Source organism: Ctenopharyngodon idella, chromosome 17 (genome assembly GCF_019924925.1).
Source record: "Ctenopharyngodon idella isolate HZGC_01 chromosome 17, HZGC01, whole genome shotgun sequence".
Lineage (NCBI taxonomy): Eukaryota > Metazoa > Chordata > Actinopteri > Cypriniformes > Xenocyprididae > Ctenopharyngodon > Ctenopharyngodon idella.
The window spans coordinates 3,576,934-3,599,263 of NC_067236.1; the positions used below are offsets into that span (position 1 = coordinate 3,576,934).

At 38.3% G+C, this 22,330-nt stretch overlaps 3 protein-coding genes across 4 annotated transcripts in view; 1 reads left to right on the plus strand and 2 right to left on the minus strand.

Moving 5' to 3' along the window:
• Positions 1-869: 869 nt before the first annotated feature.
• On the plus strand, positions 870-2,790 carry clec14a (C-type lectin domain containing 14A). Its single transcript, XM_051868859.1, has one exon. The coding sequence runs from the start codon at positions 979-981 to the stop codon at positions 2,038-2,040; it is 1,062 nt and encodes a 353-aa protein (XP_051724819.1). The 5' UTR covers positions 870-978; the 3' UTR covers positions 2,041-2,790.
• Positions 2,791-3,599: 809 nt separating this feature from the next.
• sstr1a (somatostatin receptor 1a) lies at positions 3,600-9,602 on the minus strand. Its single transcript, XM_051868858.1, has one exon. It carries the CDS (start codon positions 6,426-6,428, stop codon positions 5,202-5,204), a length of 1,227 nt encoding a protein of 408 aa, XP_051724818.1. The 5' UTR covers positions 6,429-9,602; the 3' UTR covers positions 3,600-5,201.
• Positions 9,603-12,114: 2,512 nt separating this feature from the next.
• ttc6 (tetratricopeptide repeat domain 6) overlaps positions 12,115-22,330 on the minus strand; it is a 46,258-nt gene continuing 36,042 nt past the window's right edge. For both annotated transcript variants that reach the window (XM_051869026.1, XM_051869027.1), the window contains 5 exons: positions 21,056-21,266; positions 19,773-19,925; positions 19,034-19,207; positions 18,697-18,922; positions 12,115-12,276 (listed from right to left, as the gene is read on the minus strand). In XM_051869026.1, coding sequence (XP_051724986.1) covers positions 12,146-12,276; positions 18,697-18,922; positions 19,034-19,207; positions 19,773-19,925; positions 21,056-21,266 — 895 coding nt within the window. In that variant the 3' untranslated portion in view covers positions 12,115-12,145. The remainder of the gene's footprint in view (positions 12,277-18,696; positions 18,923-19,033; positions 19,208-19,772; positions 19,926-21,055; positions 21,267-22,330) is intronic.

A 22,330-nucleotide genomic window follows, 5' to 3' on the forward strand; every position in this document is an offset into this window, starting at 1 on the left:
CTAGGGTGTTTTTATGGGTGGTTGCCTGGTAGGTGGAATAACTAGTAAAAATGCTCACTTAAAAAAGCAACAGCAAAATTCTCCTTAAAAAGTTGGTTTGATTGTTAATTGTTGGCTCACAAAACAGCAGAGCTCTATCACCTTTTCTTCAACTTCTTGTTCTTTGCTCTGTGCTGGCATACTGATAAATCAAGTGCTCCTACAACCCCACTTCCTGCCATTCATTGACACTTCCTCCAGGAAGCATCTGCTGGTCTCGCATGAAGCGGCCTGTTAGAAGAACAGAATAATACAGTGTTAGTCATGGGACATTCAACACCGCATTAGTCCCATGTGAGCCCATGAAAACATACGCTGAGGTCAATCAACACACATTTGAATCTGAAATTGTGGAGCGTGACATGTAAACAAAGGTATAGTACTACTGTAAAGAGCATTCCCTAATGCAATGAGCAATGCTTCCAGGAATTTTTTTCCCAGAGTTGTTTTGTTAATTGTGTTTCAGACACAATAAACAAGTAAAATAAATGGGAAAAGTCCTTGTCCGATGTTAAACTTATCTTTACGTGGCACAAACAGCCAAGATGTTTCCAAGGTGTTGAAACCAAAAACCCTCAAGATGGTGATGGGTGTGGATGAATGAACAGTTTATCAGACCTGTGCCAAGGAACATAAGATTTTTCCCATTGGTCTGAGCTCATCTATTACTCTTCTGTGGGAGTTTGGCAGTGGGATTGTGTATTATGGAAGCTTTAGTTTCACCAGCAACCGATTTTGTTCATAGTTGCGATTGTTTTGCTACGGCAGCACCACCACCCAAGAGGAAGTAAATGGCTGTATCAAGGCTGAACAGACTTCCTGTGCTTGTTGTCTTGGGAGGACCTCACAGGGGCAGCTAAGAAAGCCAGGGAAAAAAGCAGACGTTGTCATTTAGTTCCAGCCAGCGAGCTTACAGGCAGAGCGCAGGGAGATCTAGACATGGAATTCTGGACAGGATTATATATTCTGAGCTTTCTCAACATGGCATGTTGCTTGCCCGAATTGTCCTACACTGTTCATCTGAAAAAACGCATTTTCGATGATGCTCAGAAGGATTGCCTACCTGGAAGTTTCCTGACGAACATTCCAAATGAAGAGGAAATGGCAAAGATTCTGAAAACAGTCTGGGACAAGAATGACAAAACTGCCAATTCGTTCTGGATTGGACTAAAGAAGGATAAAGGTGTCTGTGTTAAACAAAATTTGCCTCTTAAAGGATTCAAGTGGATGGTGGACAACAACATTCAGTCTAATGTTACTAAGTGGAAGACAAATCCTGAAGGCACTTGCACAGACACTCTTTGTGGGCTGCTTTTAGTGGAATACGGTGACTCTGGTGCAAAAAGCATTGGGTTTAAGGATGACAGCTGCAAACGGGAACATCCTTTCATTTGCAAACGAAACATTACGTTGGATTGCCCTCTACCAAAAATATCTGGCACACATGACACAATCCAGCAATCAAATGATCCGTACACACGTCAAATTGTTTGCAGTTCTGGTGCCACTTTCACTTTGACATGCTCAGAAGATCTAGTTTGGACCTTGGTTGACAACAAAAACATGAATATATCGCAACTCTGCCAGGAGTGCAAAAAAGGCTACAGTAAGGATTCGTCCGGAAACTGTGTGGATGTAAACAAATGCGAAGAATCCAAACTATGTGATGGATCAAAGCCGCCCACCACTGATCTTACCCCTGTTAAACCAAACCTTAACAGGGACAAATCTGTGCTAACTAAACCTACATCTCTGCCTGATGATGTCAGAACAAATGAGACAGACGTACACATTGAGGAGAGCGCTGCAGACATTTCAAATATCATAGTACCTGCGATTATAGCGCTGCTGATTTTCATTGTTCTGTTGGTGATCGTAGCGGCCATCGTGAAAGGCTGCCTCAGGAGGAGGTCCAGAAAACTGGCCCAGAGGAAGGCAGAGGCTGTGGCTCTGAATGGATCCAGCTCCATGGAGAAAGTGAATGAAAAAGAGGAAACCTAACTGGGAGAGACTGTGCAAATGTGAGAGATAATTCAATGTGACACATCCAGACTACAGAGGGTCCTTACTGGAAGATATTCTTCTCTCAGAATTTTCAGGTGTGAGGTCTAGAGTCACAAGAGCGCTGTGTAATTACTACCGCCTTTGAATTTCATTTGCCATTTTGTCTGTTTTACTCTCATGGTTGAAATCAGGGTCTTTATGCTGATGTGGTTTTGAAAATCCTATCTAGGCCAAATCGTCTGTAATTAGATTGAGAAGCGTACTCTGTCTTTGTTTACTCTTTCGTTGCTGATATTTAAATGTAGCTATGTGGAGATGTAAGAACTGTAGATGATGTGGTAACACTTTACAATGAGGTCCCATTAGTTTAACATTAGTTAATGTATTAACTAACCTGAACTAAAGATGAGCAATACATTTGTTCCAGTATTTATAAATGTTTCTTAATGTTAGTTAATAAACAAATTCATTGTTAGTTCATGTTAGCCCAGGTTCATTGAAAAAATTTTAACAAATACAACTTTGGATTTTAAATGTTGAAAACCAAGATGAATAATGCTTTAGAAGTATATGTCATGTCAACAAATGGAAACCTAAACTTATAAGTTTTACAGAAGATATTGTAAAAAAAAAAAAACTGTCATTAGGTTTTCTTTTCTAATTAAATATTTCTGTTGATTCACAACATGAAAGTTCTATATGTGCCTTTGTAAGAGTACTGTAAATAAAGACGGATGTTTAAGCTGCTGTAAACGGCTGTTTTTTTGTTTTTTTGTTTTTTTTTTTGAATACCACACGTAATTACCTGACAGATATCGTTGAAATAGTTGTCCTGAGAGATCACATTTTTTCTGTGACTGCCTATAAACGGCAAAAACAAAAATCCGACCCCTGGCGTATCTCTGGTGTGAGAGTTCAGTTCAGTCAGGTTACTATTTCCCATTTACAATTCCGTTTAGTGCCGCTAGGGGCTATGAAATCAATTACAGCAGCTTTAAATGAGCATTCAGTGTGTGTGTGTGTGTGTGTGTGTGTGTGTGTGTGTGTGTGTGTGTGTGTGTGTGTGTGTGTGTGTGTGTGTGTATATAGTAGTCAAATGTTGTCAAATCAAAAAAGTTCATCAAAGTTGTCCTAAAAAGAAGGTTTTAGGACAACTTTGATAAAAGGTTTTGATCCACTTCAAATGTTGACTACTGTATATATATACATACACATTTATTTTTTTTGGCCAATATGGCAGTCATCTTGAATCTATACTGATATATATCAATGTGGTTGCAGCATCACGCAAAAGTATTTTTAATCATTTAAAATATACTTTAAATGTAGTCCTACTATAAATTTCATTTTTTTAATGAGAAAAAAATATTGAGTGCAACTTTAACAAGAAAATAAGCTACAATAATTCAGATTTTTCAAAAGGTGAAACATGTTTAAGTATATCACCTTTTTGTGTAAAATATGATCATGTCATAGAGTTTTTCTTAATATTTCACAATTCAAAAGCATAAATGAATAAATATACACATTCTGGGTGAAATGAATTACACTATGGATTAGCCATAGATCAGCCTTGTATTAGACATATTCCCTTCAGCGGCACAAACATAGAAATACAGCAGTCAATGAAAACGTTTACCACAGGCTTCAGATCAGGTTTGATATCTCACCTTCATCTGTCAGGATCAGGCTTACAGTCAAACACATAACATTTAGGTTTAGTGAACTTTCAAAACCTTCTCATATAATGCTTTCACTTGAAATAGAATTGAAATTCTTCTATGAATTCAACCTGTGCCATATAAAAATAGTGCAGACTCATTTTTTTTTTTTTGGTAACTTAACACTTATTTAACAAAAAATTAACACTAACATTAAATGTTCAAAAACATTCACTGACCAACACTGACTGTGCCACTCAAAACTTCTTTCTTTCATATATTTGCATACTTAATTTGGCTGAGTGTCATGACAAAGCGAAGCGGCTCTGGTTTCATTTCATTTCACAGAACCAAAACAGAAAAACCAAAAACTGTAGCATTGTTTTGTTCCTGCTTTGCAAGCACAAGTATCCTTCAGAAAATACAAATCAGGTTTTATCATATAATACACTGAGAGTGAAAGAATTTCCCCCCATTTTATTCCATTTTAAAATAACATCTAAATATTTGGCTGTGGATATTTCTTTTTTCTTTCTTTACTTTCTTTTAATCTTAAAGGGTTAGTTCACCCAAAAATGAAAATTCTGTCATTAATTAGGTGACTACAGTGGTTCAACCTTAATTTTATGAAGCGACGAGAATACTTTTTGTGCGAAAAAAAACAAAGCAAAATGAAAATAACGACTTTATTCAACAATCTCTTCTCTTCCCTGTCATTATCTATACGCAGGTGACGCAGTAAGCACAGTGAAGGCTTCCGTGATTACGTCCGAATGCCGGCTCAGTATTGGCCAAAGCTGATCACGTGAGCAGCACGACGCATGCTTGTGCAAATAATGAATCCGCGTTCTGACGTAGAACCTGGAGGCGCTGGACGTAAACAATGTATGAGAATGACACAGAAGAGAAGATATTGTTGAATAAAGTCGTTATTTTTGTTTGATTTTGCGCACAAAAAAGTATTCTAGTCGCTTCATAAAATTAAGGTTGAACCACTGCAGTCACATCGACTGTTTTAACAATATCTTTAGTACCTTTCTGGACCCTGAAAGTGTTAGTTAAATTGCTGTCTATGGACGAGTCATATACCTCTCGGATTTCATCAAAAAGATCTTAATTTGTGTTCCGAAGATGTGTGGAACGACACGAGGGTGAGTAATTAATGACAGAATTTTCATTTTTAGGTGAACTAACCCTTTAACGTCACACATTATTTCCATATCGACACACTTTCTAATAGCTTTCATTAATAAGTCATTCAAAATTCATATAATGTTTAACAGAAATTTCACGCGCATTCATATTTAGGCAACCAATGTGACTAGTCGAATACACATTAACTTCTGATTAAGCATTATATGATCTATTAATCAATAATGAAAGTTATTATAAAGTCTAACCAACACATCTCAGCAAAAAAAAAAAAAAAAAAAAAAAAAAAAAACACATACAGCAATGACAACAGATAACAAAAGTTTTATGCTGCAATACCAAGTCCTACATAGTTGTAGTTCTGGATGTGCATGTGCCATTTCTGTACGTGCTGTCCGATTCCAGATTGTCCGGCTGAAAGTCATCCACGCTGTATCCTCGACTTTTCAGAGCCGTGGCATAGTAATCTATGGGCTCCTCCGTGGCGTTTTCCCACCATCGGAGGCACAAAATCCTCTGGAAGGAGCGTCTGAAGTTGTCCGACAGGAATCCGTAAAGGATGGGGTTGGCACAGCTGTTGGCATATCCCAAAATCACAGCCAGCTGACTGAGAGTGGCGTTGTGCTGCTGAACGAACACGCTAACCAGCTGCACTATGTGAAAAGGCATCCAGCAGATCACAAACACTGTCACCACCATCATCACCATCAGTGTGATCTTCCTCTCGGACTTTTTGCGCTGCTGCCAGCCCGCTTTCAACGCGACCACCCGCATCTTCACTATGATGAGGATGTAGCACATACATATGGCAATGACAGGAAAGAGGAAGCCCATCAGAAAGGCGTATATCACAAATACAGCCATCCACTGACGCTCGGGCTCAGGCATCTGCATGTTGCAAGCCACCGATCCGTCAGAGTTGGGTGCAGTGGTGGAGAAGATGATGATGGGTAGGATGACCAGGATGGAGAACATCCAGACCCCTAAGTTGACCATTTTGGCGATGGTGGGTCTCCGGTACCGGGCGGCTTTGATGGGATGCACCACAGAGATGTAGCGATCAATACTCAACACGGTGAGACAATAGATGCTGGTGAACATGTTAATGGCATCAACACTTAAAACCAAACGACACAGGAGCGAACCAAAGGGCCAGTGGTGAAGTAAAGAAGAGGTGACCAAGAAGGGCACACTTAACATGAGTAACTCATCCGCGATCGCCAAGTTCAAAATGTAGATGTTCGTCGCAGTTTTCATCTTTGCATACCTGAAGATCACATAAATCACCATCGAGTTCCCACAGAGTCCAACCAGACACACCACGGAATAGATGAAGGAGATGAAGATCGCGCTGCTGCCGTGAGAATCCCCGTTATGCGTCTCGTTGCTAGAGGAGTTTAACAGATATAAACCATCCTCCAGGTTTTTGAAGGTGTCGTTGGGCAGCATTCCGACACAGTTTTGAGTCTGCTCTGGATATAAAGTATAGAAATACGAGCTCAAAAGATGCGCACATTGATGCTTCGCGACTCCGGAACGCGCATCCCGACGCTGCGGCGGCTTCAGCACCATGGACAGTTACTCCACATCCACATGCATCACATTCACAGACGTCACACGTGAAACATGACGCCATCGGGTCCTAATTTGTTTGGGAGCGTGTCGAGAAACAAAAATAGTTTCCTGACGACACATAGACCTTCTTTTCAGCGTCCATATAATTACAAAATGATAAAAACAGTCACTTTCAATAGGTCTAAATAAAGCAATTCAAACAATCGTTGGTCTTTCCTTTTGCCTAAGTTGACTTAAAACAGCATTCTGATATCTTGAACGCTTATTAGTAGCCTATATTTATGACGAACATTTGTTCTTTTATTTTCTTGCCTTGTTGTTGTTGTTTTCCAAAGGAGATTTCCTGACCTGTCATGTCGGGACTGTTAAGAGCACCCTAGAAATAATTGTGTATATGTTTAGGATAATATTTATTAGAAACCCAACTGTGCATATGCAGGCACACAGACAAACAAACAAACAGAGCATTTACTGCAGTTTAAGGTGTCAAGAAAACAGGGAGGCTTAGTTTCCACATTAAGTTGTTTAAAATTCATAGCTTGTCTTCATGCCTTTTTCCTCTAAAATTGAATAAAACATGTTCATGCTATGACAAAGAAAGAGGTTTTACAAAAGGTCCACTGAACAATTGAAAGGCTCAATATTTTGAGTCTGGAGTTATTCAAGTGAACCCTGATATGGACATCTTTTGTGATTGTTGCCACAGTCTTTATATACTCTTTCTATACTGCACAATGCCTTATAATAACAACAAAGCAACCGTGAGGGTGAAGAGGAGGCTTATCTGTGCTTATTTCTGGCACCACCTAGTGATAGATCTAAACCTAAAGAAAATAATCCAGCTGCAGCAAAATCGAATGCTTTTCGAGGAACTACAGTGGGAAAAAACAGGTTTCAGATCCATATTACATTTAGCAGTATTGAGTATATGACACTTTTATTCAAACAAACATCCCAATATATATAGTTATTATACACACCACACACACACTCACCAACCACTTTATTAGGTACACCTTGCTAGTACTGGGTTGGACCCCCTTTTGTCTTAATAACTGCCTTAATTTTTGGTGGCATAGATTCTACAAAATACTGGAAACATTCTTCAGTGGTTGTCAGATTTGTCGGCTGCACATCCATGATGTGAATCTTCCTTTCCACCACATCCCAATATGCTCTATTGGATTGAGATCTGGTGACTGTGGAGGTCATTTGAGTATAGTGAACTCATTGTCATTATCAAGAAACCAGTTTGAAATGATTTGAGCTTTGTGACATGGCGTGTTATCCTGCTGGAAGTAGATGATACACTGTGGGGATGGACAAGGTCAGCAACAATATTCAGGTAGGCTGTGACACGTAAACATTGCTCAGTTGGTACTAAGAGGCCCAAAGTGTGCCAAGAAAATATCCCCCACACCATTACACCACCACCACCAGCCTGAAACATTGATACAAGGCAAATTCTGACCCCACCATCTGAATGTCACAGCAGAAATCAAGACACTTCAGACCAGGCAGCATTTTCCAATCTTCTATTGTCCAATTTTGGTGTCCCTGTGTGAACTGTAGCTTCAGTTTCCTGTCTTTAGCTGACAGGAGTGGCACCTGGTGTGGTCTTCTGCTGCTGGAGCCCATCTGCTTCAAGGTTCAATGTGTTGTGAGTTCAGAGATGTTCCTCTGCATACCCGGTTGTAAAGGAGTGGTTATTTGAGTTACTGTTGCCTTTCTATCAGCTCGAACCAATTCGACCATTCTCCTCTGACCTCTGGCATCAACAAGGCATTTTTCACCCACAGAACTGCCGCTTAGTGGATATTTTCTCTTTTTCGTACCATTCTCTGTAAAGAGATGGTTGTGCATGGAAATCCCAGTAGATCAGTAGTTTCTGAAATACTCCGACTAGCCTGCATGGCACCAACAACCATGCCATGTTCAAAGTCACTTAAATCACCTTTCTTTCCCAACTTCTGACCATGTTTACATGTCTAAATACATTGAGTTGCTGTCATGTGATTGACTGATTATACACCAATCAGGCATAACATTATGACCACTGACAGGTGCAGTGAATAACACTGATTATCTCTTCATCATGGCACCTGTTAGTGGGTGGGATATATTGCAGCAAGTGAACATTTTGTCCTCAAAGTTGATGTGTTAGAAGCAGGAAAAATGGGCAAGCGTAAGGATTCGAGCGAGTTTGACAAGGGCCAAATTGTGATGGCTAGATGACTGGGTCAGAGCATCTCCAAAACTGCGTGGGGTGATCCCGGTCTGCAGTGGTCAGTATCTATCAAAAGTGGTCCAAGGAAGGAACAGTGGTGAACTGGCGACAGGGTCATGGGCGGCCAAGGCCCGTTGATGCACGTGGGGAGCGAAGGCTGGCCTGTGTGGTCTGATCCAACAGACGAGCTACTGCAGCTCAAATTGCTCAAGAAGTTAATGCTGGTTCTGATAGAAAGGTGTCAGAATACACAGTGCATCCCAGTTTGTTGCGTATGGGGCTGTATAGCCGCAGACCAGTCAGGGTGCCCATGCTGACCCCTGTCCACCACCGAAAGCGCCAACAGTGGGCACATGAGCATCAGAACTGGACCACAGAGCAATTGGAAGAACGTGGCTTAGTCTGATGAATCACGTTTTCTTTTACATCACGTGGATGGCCGGGTGCGTGTGTGTCGCCTACCTGGGGAACACATGGCACCAGGATGCACTATGGGAGGAAGGCAAGCTGGCAGAGGCAGTGTGATGCTTTGGGCAATGTTCTGCTGGAAAATACTTGGGTCCTGCCATCCATGTGGATGTTACTTTGACACATACCACCCACCTAAGCGTTGTTGCAGACCATGTACACCTTTTCATGGAAACGGTATTCCCTGGTGGCTGTGGCCTCTTTCAGCAGGATAATGCGCCCTGCTACAAAGAAAAAATGGTTCAGGAATGGTTTGAGGAGCACAAGTTTGAGGTGTTGACTTGGCCTCCAAATTCCCCAGATCTCAATCCAGTCAAGCATCTGTGGGATGTGCTGAACAAACAAGTCCGATTTACGGAGGCTCCACCTCGCAACTTACAGGACTTAAAGGATCTGCTGCTAACATCTTGGTGCCAGATACCACAGCACACCTTCAGGGGTCTAGTGCAGTCCATGCCTCAACAGGTCAGGGCTGTTGAGACAGCAAAAGGTGGACCAACACAATGTTAGGAAGGTGGTCATAATGTTACCTGATTGGTGTATATTTGCATAAACAAGCTTTTAGTCCGTGAAAACAATAATGTTTAAATTGCATTAAAGATGCCTAATTTGGTGGACGTAACTTTCTAATGGTAGGATGTTTAATCATCAGCTGTGAGCTGTGAACATTTATAATCATTAATTTAGCAGATGCTTTTATCCAAAGGAACATAAACAATTTGGCACCCGTCTGTCTGATCTGTAAGAAAACATAGATGTCACTTGAAAGTAAAATGGTTGACTAGATTCTATTCATAAAGCAAGACACCTGGTAAAGACATGTCAGACCTAAATAACCATTCCACGCTTCAATTTTACACTCTTCACCCCCAAAAAATGCTCATACCTTGAAAATAGGATACAAGAATAGCAAAAATCTGAAACACTTTTGTCAGAATTTGAGTGATACCTCATTTTTTTCCTCACAGATGGAGACTTGTGTTGTCCTTGAAATGTAATGAGCCCAGTCAGAGCACAACATGTGAGGAGCAGATGGCTGTCTTCACACTCTTCTCTCTGAGCCACTCTCGATCTCTCTCTCTCTCTGAACTGGAGAGGAGCCAGATCATTCAGCAGGTGTTTCTATCTTTCCATCTAGTTAAGACCAGTGTTTCCGCTGAGTGTCATATAAGGTGACCTGAATGCTTCAAATAGGATTTCAGACATCAGGTAAATAAATACAGCTGTTTGGGTCAGGCTGTCAGGACATTAATTAGTTAGAACCTTGATTTAACTATAGTCAGTGAATTAAATCAACTGATTATTCATTGTTTCACCTTGTTTGTCACTTCATAAATATGTAGAATTCTAGGTAGAGTTTGTTTTAAACCCAAAGTATTGAACTTCTGCTGTTAATTTAGTCAAACTTCTGAATGTACATACTCCACTCAAACTCTTGAAGGGAAAAAAGCTTCTCACTCCATTGATGATCATTCAAAATAGCATGTATTCTGATTAAATGAAAGTATTCGCAAGCAACATATAAATCACCAAAAAAGTAATTATATTTTACTATAGTAGATGTTTCACCAGTGACCAGAACTGCATGAAGTCCTTGAAGGTTGTGTACTTCTGAGCTGCATGAACCAGCTGACCATCTGCTACTGAGATGAATGAGAATCTGCAGGTACTTTAGTCCTTGGTTGACAGAAAACAAAATGAAAAGCAGTCGAAAACCTAAGCTTACATACAGTACATCTTATGACAATATTATTTTTATGCCATCAGGAAATCCATACCATTCAAAAGATTTTTTTGAAAGAATTTAATACTTAATAATAAATAGGGCTTTTCACACTTGAAATAGTTAACCCTGAGTCATTCTAAACCCTGGGTAAATGGAATCCTGGGTTTTCTTGCTTCACGTTTCACACTGCTCATAATTTACCCGGGGTTAACAATTAATCCTGGATATTCATAAGCTGACGTTTCACATTGTACATTCCTAAACCCTGGATTAATGTTCTTATTTGCATATTTGCAGTGTCAGTGTCAATGACTGGATAAATGCAGCACGCAACCTGTTTACATAGCATTAGCATTGTTCATCCTCGTATTGCTGACTGTACTATCGAGTTTATACTGAATGGACATTGCGGACTATAAAGGTAAGAATAAAATGGTTTCTTCTTCCCTTAAATTGTTGCGTTTTCTGTCAGCATTTGACATTTTTTCTCTCAAACGCTGAATTTACTGTTTATATACAATGAGTGGTGTTTCCGTGACTGTCCAAAGCAGGCAAATATGAGTACACGATTGGTTGTCTGTTGCTAAGCATCTAGCTGTAACATTCTAACACTGCATCGTTTCACAATGTACAAATTTGGGTTACAGGGTAACAGGGTTACAAGTGGTGTTTAAAACTACAATAACCTGGGGTTAAGCGTAATTAATACTTTTATTGAGCACCAAATCATTTCTGAAGGATTATGTGACACTGAAGACACTGAAGAATCTTACCATTTTTACTGAATTTTTGATCAAATAAATGCAACCTTGGTGAGATTTCTTTCTATTTTCTGCATATTTTCGGCATAAAACTGAGGTTAAAGTTCTATTAGCTACAGCAATAAATGTAAATGCCTTAATCACTCAAAAAAGTAAAATATTAATTAAATTGTGTAATATTTTTAATGCAATGAAAATAAGCCTATTCAACAAAAACATGATGTTGTCTTGTACATGAAATCAGCTACAAAATAAATGATTAAAATACTATATACTATTATTTTGGCTTTTTACTAAACATTTACTATTGATATTTCTTTGGAGTACAAAAAGAAATAAAGAAATAATTATGTTTTAATTTAGCAGAGTATTATAATATGGCTGGGTGATGGATTGCCACACATTCAGTTAGGGCCAATATTATTTAATGTAGTTCCAACACTCTCATTTTACAAATTTAAACTGATTGCATGCAATGAAATTAAGTTAAGACAAAAAATGTTTCATTAGCTCATTTTAATAAACTAAGAATTTACGACTCCGCGTCCTGAAGCTCCACTGCAGTCCTGTAGTCCTCCAGCGCCTGCTCCGTCCACCCCAGACGACCCCGGACATCAGCCCTAAGTTTATAGAGAAGAGCATCTCCAGGCTGCAGCATCAGAGCTTCAAGACACACACACACACATACACACACACACACACACACACACACACACACACACACAGATGTGTTAGAGCAAAATGTCACTCTCACCTTTCCTGGCATTTATCAATCTGTCTCCTGTTTATACTGAAGTGTACCATTATTTGTGTTGTCTTCACCACAACAGCTTTGTTCACTGTCTCTCAGCTTTATTCTTCTCACGCAGAGACTGACATTAATATTAGGGTAACAAACAACACACAGTTCTTATTCAAGAATGAAACATCAGGCTGCGAGAGCAAAAGAGAGCGAATAAGAGGACATCTACTTTTTAGTTCACACAAGAGGGACAATTTGCGAGCAATTTTCCATCTTCATTTGCATAAATTACCATCACTCGGCTGGTACCTTTACAGATGTTCTTTTGCTTCAAAGGCCTTGATTCGAGTGAGATAATGTATAAAAACTCATTTTTAGGGCTTACAGGATAAGTATTTAATGTGTCTATTTACAGCTAAGTGAATTAGATTGTTTGAAACAGCACACTGGAATAGCAAGTGATTACTCCATTCACAGAAAACATACTCATTAGATACCAAGGGCCATCTGTTTCCTAATATCCCACCTGTTTCAGCCGCAGGCGGAGGGAATTAGGAACGGACTCTAAGAACCTCTGGTTTTTCATATCAGAAATGCTTGCACATCCTTGCGTTTGACTTCATAAATATGCAGCCTGCCAAGAGGAAATCTATAATTAGTTTACACTGTAACCATAGTAACCACCTGTCTCTTGTTATACAGAAGTAAAGGGACAGGGTTGCTGCATTTGTTTTCATTGTTTTTTGTTTTTTTCCTCAGGCAGCCGTGTGGTCAAACCCATCCTGCTCTGATCCTCTTGTCTGTGAAGGTGTGTGCTGAAAGCATCCATCTGCCTCACACACACACTCTCTCAGAGTGAGTAATGATTGCACACATACAGTGCGAGTCCTTGGACTTTCAGTAGTCTGTTCTACACTACAGCTTGTTTAGGCCAAGAACTGCCTGGTCTGACTGACCAACCACTGTTTGCTTTGTTTTTACGTGCCGTTTAAGGGTGGTTGTAACTGAGATTATACCACAGTGACTGATGGGAAAAGATATTAATTCAAATAATGATTACAAAATATACCCCTGTGAATGATTACAGAGAAAATACTGAAAAGTAGCAGATAATAAAAATAATAAGCACTGAATGATGATGATAATAAAAAATGATGAGCACTGACTGTTCAAATTTCGGGATCAGTAAAAAAATTTTTTAGAAATTAATATTTTTTATTCAGCACAAATGCAGCTGTTTTCAAAATTGCTAATAAGAAATGTTTCTTGAGCAGCAAATTAGCATATTAGAATTATTTCTGAAGGATCATGAAGGATCACACTGAAGACTGTAATGATGCTGAAAATTCAGCTTGGCATTACAGAATTAAATTACATTTTAAAATGTAAGACGAAAAAATTTATTTTACATTGTAATCAAGTTTCAGAATATTACTGTTCTACTGTATTTTTAACAAATAAATGCAGCCTTTGAGAGCATAAGAGATGTTTATCTCTTATGCATGTATATATGTTTTTATATATGTGTATATACAAACACAAGCGCGCGCACACACACACACACACACACACACACACACACACACACACACACACACACACACACATCTGGTTCACTATGCTTGTAGGGACTGGGAACTGTAAATTCTATCCCCTAACCCTACCCCTAAACCTACCCATCACAGAAAACTTTTTACATTTTCAAAAAAACATCATTTAGTACGTTTATTAATCCATTTCCCCCATGGGGACTGCTGGCTGGTCCCCACAATGTAGGTGATTTCAGGTTTTACTATCCTTGCAATATGCAATATAAACCTGTACACACGCACACACAAACACTGCCTGCACCGTCAGATGTAGTCTGATTGGCTGGCTTTACCCAATATATATATACAGTAGTGGCCAAAACTTATGTCCAACCTGGGAAAATTGTCCTCTTTGCACTTATATAAATATATATTAAAGTCCCCCTGTGGTAAAAAATCAATGTTTTTAATGTTGTTTATATGTCTCTGTGCATATTCATAAATCCACGTATATTAAATGAAGCAAGGGTGTAGAGTTACATTCAGGCTATTTTAAGGCATGAAGAAATTTTTCACAGGATTTTTTTTTTAAATATGTCACTTTGGTGATTAGTTTTAAGAGATAAAATTATTGACTACAGGGGGACTTTAAATATATATTAATTATTTTGTATGCATGTTGTGAAGTTGTGCCTGGAGTGTAAAACTAATGCACATATTCCATGCTTTTTAATTGTATCTTTTGTCATGATGCAATGAAACATACTGAATTCTGTGGACATTTTTGGCCAAGTGGTCATACCAAGCTTGCGATCATTATTCCCAGCCTATAAATAAATAAATCACTATGTGGGAAGTATTAGCTATATAACTAGATGTTATTTTGTGGACCAGATGGAAAGAACTGTCCTCTGCAGCCATAAGGATATTGTTAAAATGGCTAAATCTGGTCAGTTGTTTTTGGATATTGCTCATGTGTTGGATGTGATTGGTCGCAATGTCCACAGAATTTTTTTCAAAGCACAGTGAGACCACTACTATGCAGAATGTAAATTGTTCTGGCTAGTCAAGGAAGACTAGCATTTTGACAGGAGGATGAAAATATGGGACCACCTTAAAATAGCTTATAAAGGCCTGGATGAGACCTCCAACCTCCAATATCACCTTGAACTGTAAGCCAATGGCTATAAGAGGCTGGATTGAGAGGTTCTGTACCAGTAAAGAAACCATTTATTAGTTTTATCTCCTGCAGCAAAAAAACAAAAACAACAACAACAACAACAACAACAAAAAAACACCTTGCATTTGCCAAAGAAAATAAGGACTGGAGTGTGGAAAATTGGAGCTGTGTTCTGCCGTTTTACAAGTCAAAATTTAACAACCTAGCATTGGATGGTGTCAGGTATGTTCGTAGGAGACGACTGGAGTGTTTTAATATTAAATGCATGCATGGTGCCATTAAGCACAGCAGGGGAAACATAATGGTATTGGAGACGCATGTCTTCAGCAGGTGTTGGAAGAATCTACAAAGTTGCTGGCACGTTGAAACTGTACCAATATCCTGCTGAACACAATGTAGGCAAGTATTGGAGACCAAATGTGTATTTTCCAACATTATAACGATTCCAAACACACCCACATGCAACAAAGTTGCACACAATGAAAGTGTTCATGCTCAGCATTTGAAGTCTTTAAGTGAACTCCTCAGTTCCCTGACCTTAAAGCCATTAAAAACCTTTGGGAAATTATAAACCTGAATTGTGACAGTCATGCAGGTCTTCCAATGAAGCTCAACTTTGGCAAGGAGGATTAAAAAGAAGTTAAGCATGACACATGCGCAAAGTTTACTGTCCAGGAGAATGGCTGCTGAAATCAAAAACAGGGAGAACCAACAAAATATTAAAAACTGATTACATTACAGTCAATGTATTCTTTATTTCCTGTGAGCTTTTTGTTTTTCTGTGCCTTTTCTATGCCCATATATGATGATTATATGCTGAAGTTTGCCTTTTTTGTCAAATAATTTTTTCATTTTAATACCTTAACCAAGTGTAGTGTGTTGTTCTTCCCAATAACTCCTCATATTTTGATTGTTTACTAGAACCTGAAGTGTCATTAAAATCAAATATTGTGCAAACATAACCTCAGGACATCACTTTTTGCCACTACTGTAAAGCCAGCCAATCAAACTACAGCTGACAATGTCAGTCAACACTAGCTTTTTTGTGTGCAATTTGCATCAGACAGTCAGTGAGCAGACATGTGGGAGGTCTGATGGCGTGCTGTACGAGGCTGAGACTAGCACGTGTATGATTGTCTGGATTAGTTGAGGATAAAGACGACTTTGCTATCTTTTCACCAGCTCTCCATTCATCATCTTGACAAAAACCCTCCACAGAGATATCAGTCTGTGTAATCAAAAGTAATTAAGTGCAGACGACTTTGAAAGGTGGCCTGATGTACAAATCTCCCTGTAAAACGATGAATCATTATTGGCATTTTAATTTCAGGATGTTTCAAAGTTAGAACATAATAATCTTTATATTTCCACATACATCAAGAAAATCAAGAAACACAGGTAACACTTTATTTTACAGTGTCCTTGTTACATATGTTACTTACCATAGTAATAAAAGTAAATTATGCATAATTACATGCTACTAACCCTCAACCAAACCCTTATCCTACCCTAACCCTATAGTAAGTACATGTTGTTAATTAATATTACTCTGTACTTAAATATATAATTACACTGTAACAATGACACCTTAAAATAAAGTGTAACTGAAACACAATATATGCTGTAGTTCAGCTTTTGGACCTGCTCTCTCTTGACATGCTACACGATTAATGTGACCTTCAGTATTCATGGGGTAATGAGAAACACCCAGCACAGAGAATTAGTGATTTCTGCGTAACTAGTTAGTTGGTATGAGGTTACCATTTTCAAGTCAGCTTGAAATACAAATAAAAATATGATAAGCCTAAATAAATTGTATAAGTTGGATTAATTTTTGTCTCTGCAAAGAATAATAATTAACAAACATAGTCTGTTTCATACTATTGGACAAAAATGCATGGAAAATGGTAATGTGAAACTAGTTTTTGGTGCAAGAATCCTTTACTGACATTATAAAGGCCCCGATATAGAAAAGTTCACAGAAAAGTTATACACAGAAAAGTTCTTTTTCATTCTTCGCTTAGGGGTAAAAATTAGTTTGAAATGCCTGAGCAGCAGTATACTGTTAGTGAACATCCTGCCCACGCTGCTGAGAGTGGTGTTTAGATGAATATGTAAATATGTGCTGCATGCTTTCAGAAAGAATCTGATCATAACCACTTTTCAGAAAGAATCTGATCATAACCACGTGGATATGTTTGCACAAGCTCTGCAATTCAGCACTTAGGTCAAGTCATGTCATGATTATTTATATAAACAAGCACCTTTTACAGTATTAAACATGAAAAAAGTGTCAATATCACTTTCAATTTGAATTACAACTTCAATTTCTACTATAAAGTAAAGACCTTTACTCCCGCGGGACTACAGCAGGACCCGACGCAACAGATTGCAGCACAGACAAGATTTGATGGGCGAGTGCGTGTGCAGGTGGTAAGACACTCATGTGTTCGGGTTGCGGGAGAATAAAATGAAGATAGCATATCTAAAAACAAATCAATTGTTATTCATCTACTGCACAAAGCAGCAAGAACAACTAAAATAAAATAAAAACAATTTACAGGCGCAAGCATAGGCAGAGCATGTGTGAACTTGCCTTTCCCTGCCTGCTGCTGCTTCTGATTGCTTTTAGAAGGAAAATCTGCCCATAACTGCTGGTCTAGCTTAAGAGCATCAAAGGTTTCTATTTACAACATATTTTTGTAGCATTGAGCAATGTAGCCAATCACGAACATATCTGTTGATTTCTTGAACGTAATAGCCAATCAGAAGTGTTTAAATTAGAATCCACTCACCGGTTAAAATGCCAGAGTTTTTGTTCAGTGCTGATTTCTACGCACTCGCGAATCCTCTCATTATAACAAACAAAGTGTAGACAAGATGTAAATAAATGATTCATTGTGCAGTGTAGACAGCTTCATATTATACTGTAGCTTTGTGAGATCGTGATTAACTAAAATGAGTGACAGCTTTTTTGTGATTATAAAGGGAGCGCTCTTTGCACACTGTATGCCATGCCAAATCACGCATGCAGTACCCATGCTTGCATTTCTTTTAAAATTAACAGTGGTTTGTGAATGTACATTTTAATAACAAATAATTTATCGGGAGCACTTATGCTGGGAAGTGTAGGTTGTTGCTATGTGGCTTAACTGGAAGCTTCTTCATGGAAATTTCATGGACGTACTGAAAAAACCTATGTATACTTTTATATGCGGGCAGGAGTGGGACAAAACATGAATGTTACAATAAAGCGGCTCTCCAGTGTGTTCATGTTTTTACTTGCATTTGACCTCGACTGACTGAACATAAGAACTGAACTGCATAAGATTTCCAAGTGAAAGAAGATGGAGCCTCAGAGCCACACCTACCAAATGCGTAATCGCAATCAAAGGTGTTTACCAGCTGGAGCGAACTTCTCCTGAAAGTTTACTTTGGAAAGCTGTTTCTAACTAAACAAACTTAGTTTTGCCCTTTTGTTTGAAACTATGTCACACCAGTTTATTCTTCAATTTCACTTGAAGTAGACCTATATCAGGGCATTAAGTGTACTGGGAACATAATGGTGTAGGATTGTAGAATATGGCCCCTTTAATAAAAAGTGGCAGTGAACTCAACCTCCTACAGCTCACCTTGTGTAAGGTCCCTCTCGGCTGATTGGAACTGTCGGAGAGAGCAGTACAGGTTGGCTCTGTTAAAGTAGGCATGTGCAGACAACGGGTTGAGGCAGAGAGCCTCATTGAAATCCTGCAGGGATTCTGGGACCTTCCGCAGCAGAGCGTGAGTGATGGCTCGGTTCAGGATGGCAGACTCATCTGAAGGGTCTAGCTCAAAAGCTCGGCTGTAGAACTCACATGCCTGTGTCCCAGAAAAAAAATGAAACAAAACAGTCTCACTAAATATCTCAGTAGCTCTCGCCTAGAGTCTCAAGAGAATAGTGTGTCAGTAGTGAACTGCCTCCGGTTTTACCTGCTCAAACTGTCCGTTGTAAAAGAAGAGGTTGGCAGCGTTGAAGTAAGCAAGGGCATATCCCGGGTTGAGACTGATAGCGGTCTGGTAGTCCTTCATGGCACTAGATTTATCCCCCATGAACTGTTGGATCAGACCTCGGTTTGTGAAGAGCTGTTCTGCGAGAGGGTTACACTAAAAATGTAAAAAAAAAAAAAAAAGGTATTAAAGAAATAATTCACTCAAAAGACATTTTTTGTATATATATATAGGGTTGGAAATCTTTGTTAATGAATATGAAAGAAGTCTATTATGCTCACCAACTATATACAGTAAAAACAGTAATATTGTGAATGATTATTACAATTTAAAATAATAATTTTCTATTTTTATATATTACAGAAATGTAATATTACTCCTGTGACGTCAAAGCTGAATTTTCAGCATCATTACTCCAGTCTTCAGTGTCACAAGGTTCTTTAGAAATCATTCTAATATGCTGATTTTGTGCTCAAGAAAAAATTCTTAATATTAGCAATGTTGAAAACAGTTGTGTTGCTTAATATTTTTGTGGAAACAATTATACATTTTTCTTCAGTATTCTTTGATGACTAGAAAGTTCAAAAGAGCATTTATTTGAAATAGAAATCTTTTGTAACGTTATGGACATTATTAATGTCTTTTCTTGTCACTTGTGATCAGTTTAATGCATATATATTAAAAAAAATAAAAAGAGGAATAAACCATTCTCCAAAACAACCTTTATAGCACAGTTTATATCCTGCAGGGCTGCAAACATGTTGTCCATCTGTAGACAGGTGACAGCTCTGCCTTCATAAGCAGCCCAGTTTTTAGGGTTCACCTCTACAGCCACAGTGAACTGATTCCAGGCTCTCTGGAAGAATCCCAAAACCTGCCGCAGAGGACAAGATATTGACATGGCTTAGTGGAAATCAATAGACTCGAGCGGCAACAGGCTGTCTGCAAGATACCGTTCACTCTCAGGGGGGAAGAGACACAGATAATGAGGGCCAGGATGAATACCAAAAGGAATCAGATATATCTTGGTTTATTTCCTACTGTTAACCTACTGTTCTGTGGTTTGTCTCTGGGCATCAGCCATTAGTACTTCCACATTTAAAAGAGAAAGGTTTGCTTTTAAAATGAGAATTGAATAACAAAGTCAGAGACAGTGCATACAGATTAAAGATACCAAACATGCCAGATAAGTCAAACAAAATTCTTCTTTTGTGTGAAATTGAATAGAAGAGAAGCTGTGCCTCAGGAGACTTGTAGAGATTAAGATTTCCAAGGTTACAGATGTTTACCAAGAAACCATAGACCAACAAGAATGATTGTGCAAAATATTTTAATAGTTCTGCAACTGATACATTTTAAAAATGATTACTTTTTTGTGATTCAGTTTTCTTTTAATAATAGGCATATTTTGGACCCGCCGGTTGCCCACTGAAATGATTAAGTGTATTACGAGCTAACATTTTATAATAAAGTGATTTATGAATGACATTAAAATAGGCAAATAGGCAACCGACAGAACAGAACAAGATTTCAGTTTCAGAAATATAAAATAACAATACAACTGCAACATATGCACTTTATAATGCATTAGCAGCACTATGCAAAGTTGTATGTTGCCCATAGGAAACAAGAATAACAAATAAAATCTCTCTACTATCTCAGTTGTGTCACGTAGACATCAATGAGGCTAAAAGGAGACTGCTTAAATCTCCTGCTTCTTAGATGTTTCTCCTGATGGGAAAAAACAGTAATCTTGCATGTGTCTCCTCTAAAGATTCAGAAGAGATTACAACTGTGCTCAGATATGCCAGGATATAAAAGTCTGCAGTTAAAATTCAGTGATCTCAAATTCTCCCAAGACCAAATTATCAAAGCTATGCTATCCACATTCATTTTAGTTTTTTATTTATTTTTATTTGGGAACTTCTAAGTTTAAGTCAGTTAAGCTATGAAAGATCAACCTGTGAGAAATAAAAAGAAACAAGACAATTATTTTTATGCTACCTGTAAGTTGTATGCCAGGCTAATGCGGGCACTCAAGCAGAGTGGATTGAGATGCAGGGCTGAGAGGAAGTCCCTCTGGGCTTGTTTCCTGGTGTGATTGTGCCCATAATCCATGAAAACTTTGCCTCTACCCACATGAGAATCCTGCAGGAGGGGATCAAGTCTTATAGCTTCGCTGTAAGCATCCACAGCTTCTTGTAACTGGCCGAGCCTTGAAAACAGAGAAAGGAAGCAGATTATTACACTTTAATGATGTGTCCTAATTCTGTTTGCACATGAACATTAGTTGTCTGCTTAATTCTGAACTTTGTCTTGAACAGTCTGTAAAAATGACCTTGCTAATAGCTTAAATTCACCAGACGTCACAGCTTAAAAGAGAAAAAAAAAATCCCACCCTGCAATTGCTGCTTTTCTGTAGTGATCTTGTGATAAGCCATTTATTAGAGAGTGCACCTTTAAGTCAATGAAAATGAGTAAATGTCGACTCCTATGGATCTGAAAACATTCAGTTCTTTTGTAAATGACAGTTCAGAGAGCACTGTGTCTTGTCATTGAGCTACTAAGATATTTTATATTTTATAGTCCCTATACAGAGATGAGATGTCCTGTCTGCCATAGGTTGTTACTCTGATAAAAGTAGGCCTAAATGCATTCTGGAAGCACAGCAACTTTTGAGCGTTAATCAATAACAATAATAGATGTACTCTGAATGCACCATTTAAAAGCAGATCTGCACAATAACTGGAACAGTTCACAGAGAACATCAATAACTATTCATAAATGTCATACGAGATTTCAGGACACCAATAAATGTTGTAGTACTTAGAGTGTTCTTCCATTCAAACTCATGCAATGAAAAGAAAAATAAAATTTTTCTCATCTGACAAATTCTTTTAAATTAAAAATAATAAAGGGGTCATATCGTACATTTGTATCAATTCCCCTTATAAACTACCATTCCACAGTTTGGGGTCCATAAGATTTTTTTTTTAAAGAGCTGTTTTCAACATTGATAATAAAAAGAAATGTTTCTTGAGCACTAAATCAGCATATTAGAATGATTTCTGAAGGATCATGTGACACTGAAGACTGGAGTAATGATGCTGAAAATTCAGCTTTGCAACACAGGAATAAATTACATTTTAAAATACAGTATATTTAAACAGAACTAACTTATACGTTATCACTGTATATCACAATATCACTTTATTCACTGTATTTTTTGATTAAAATATTTGAAATAAATGCAGCCTTGGTGAGCATAAAAGACGTCTT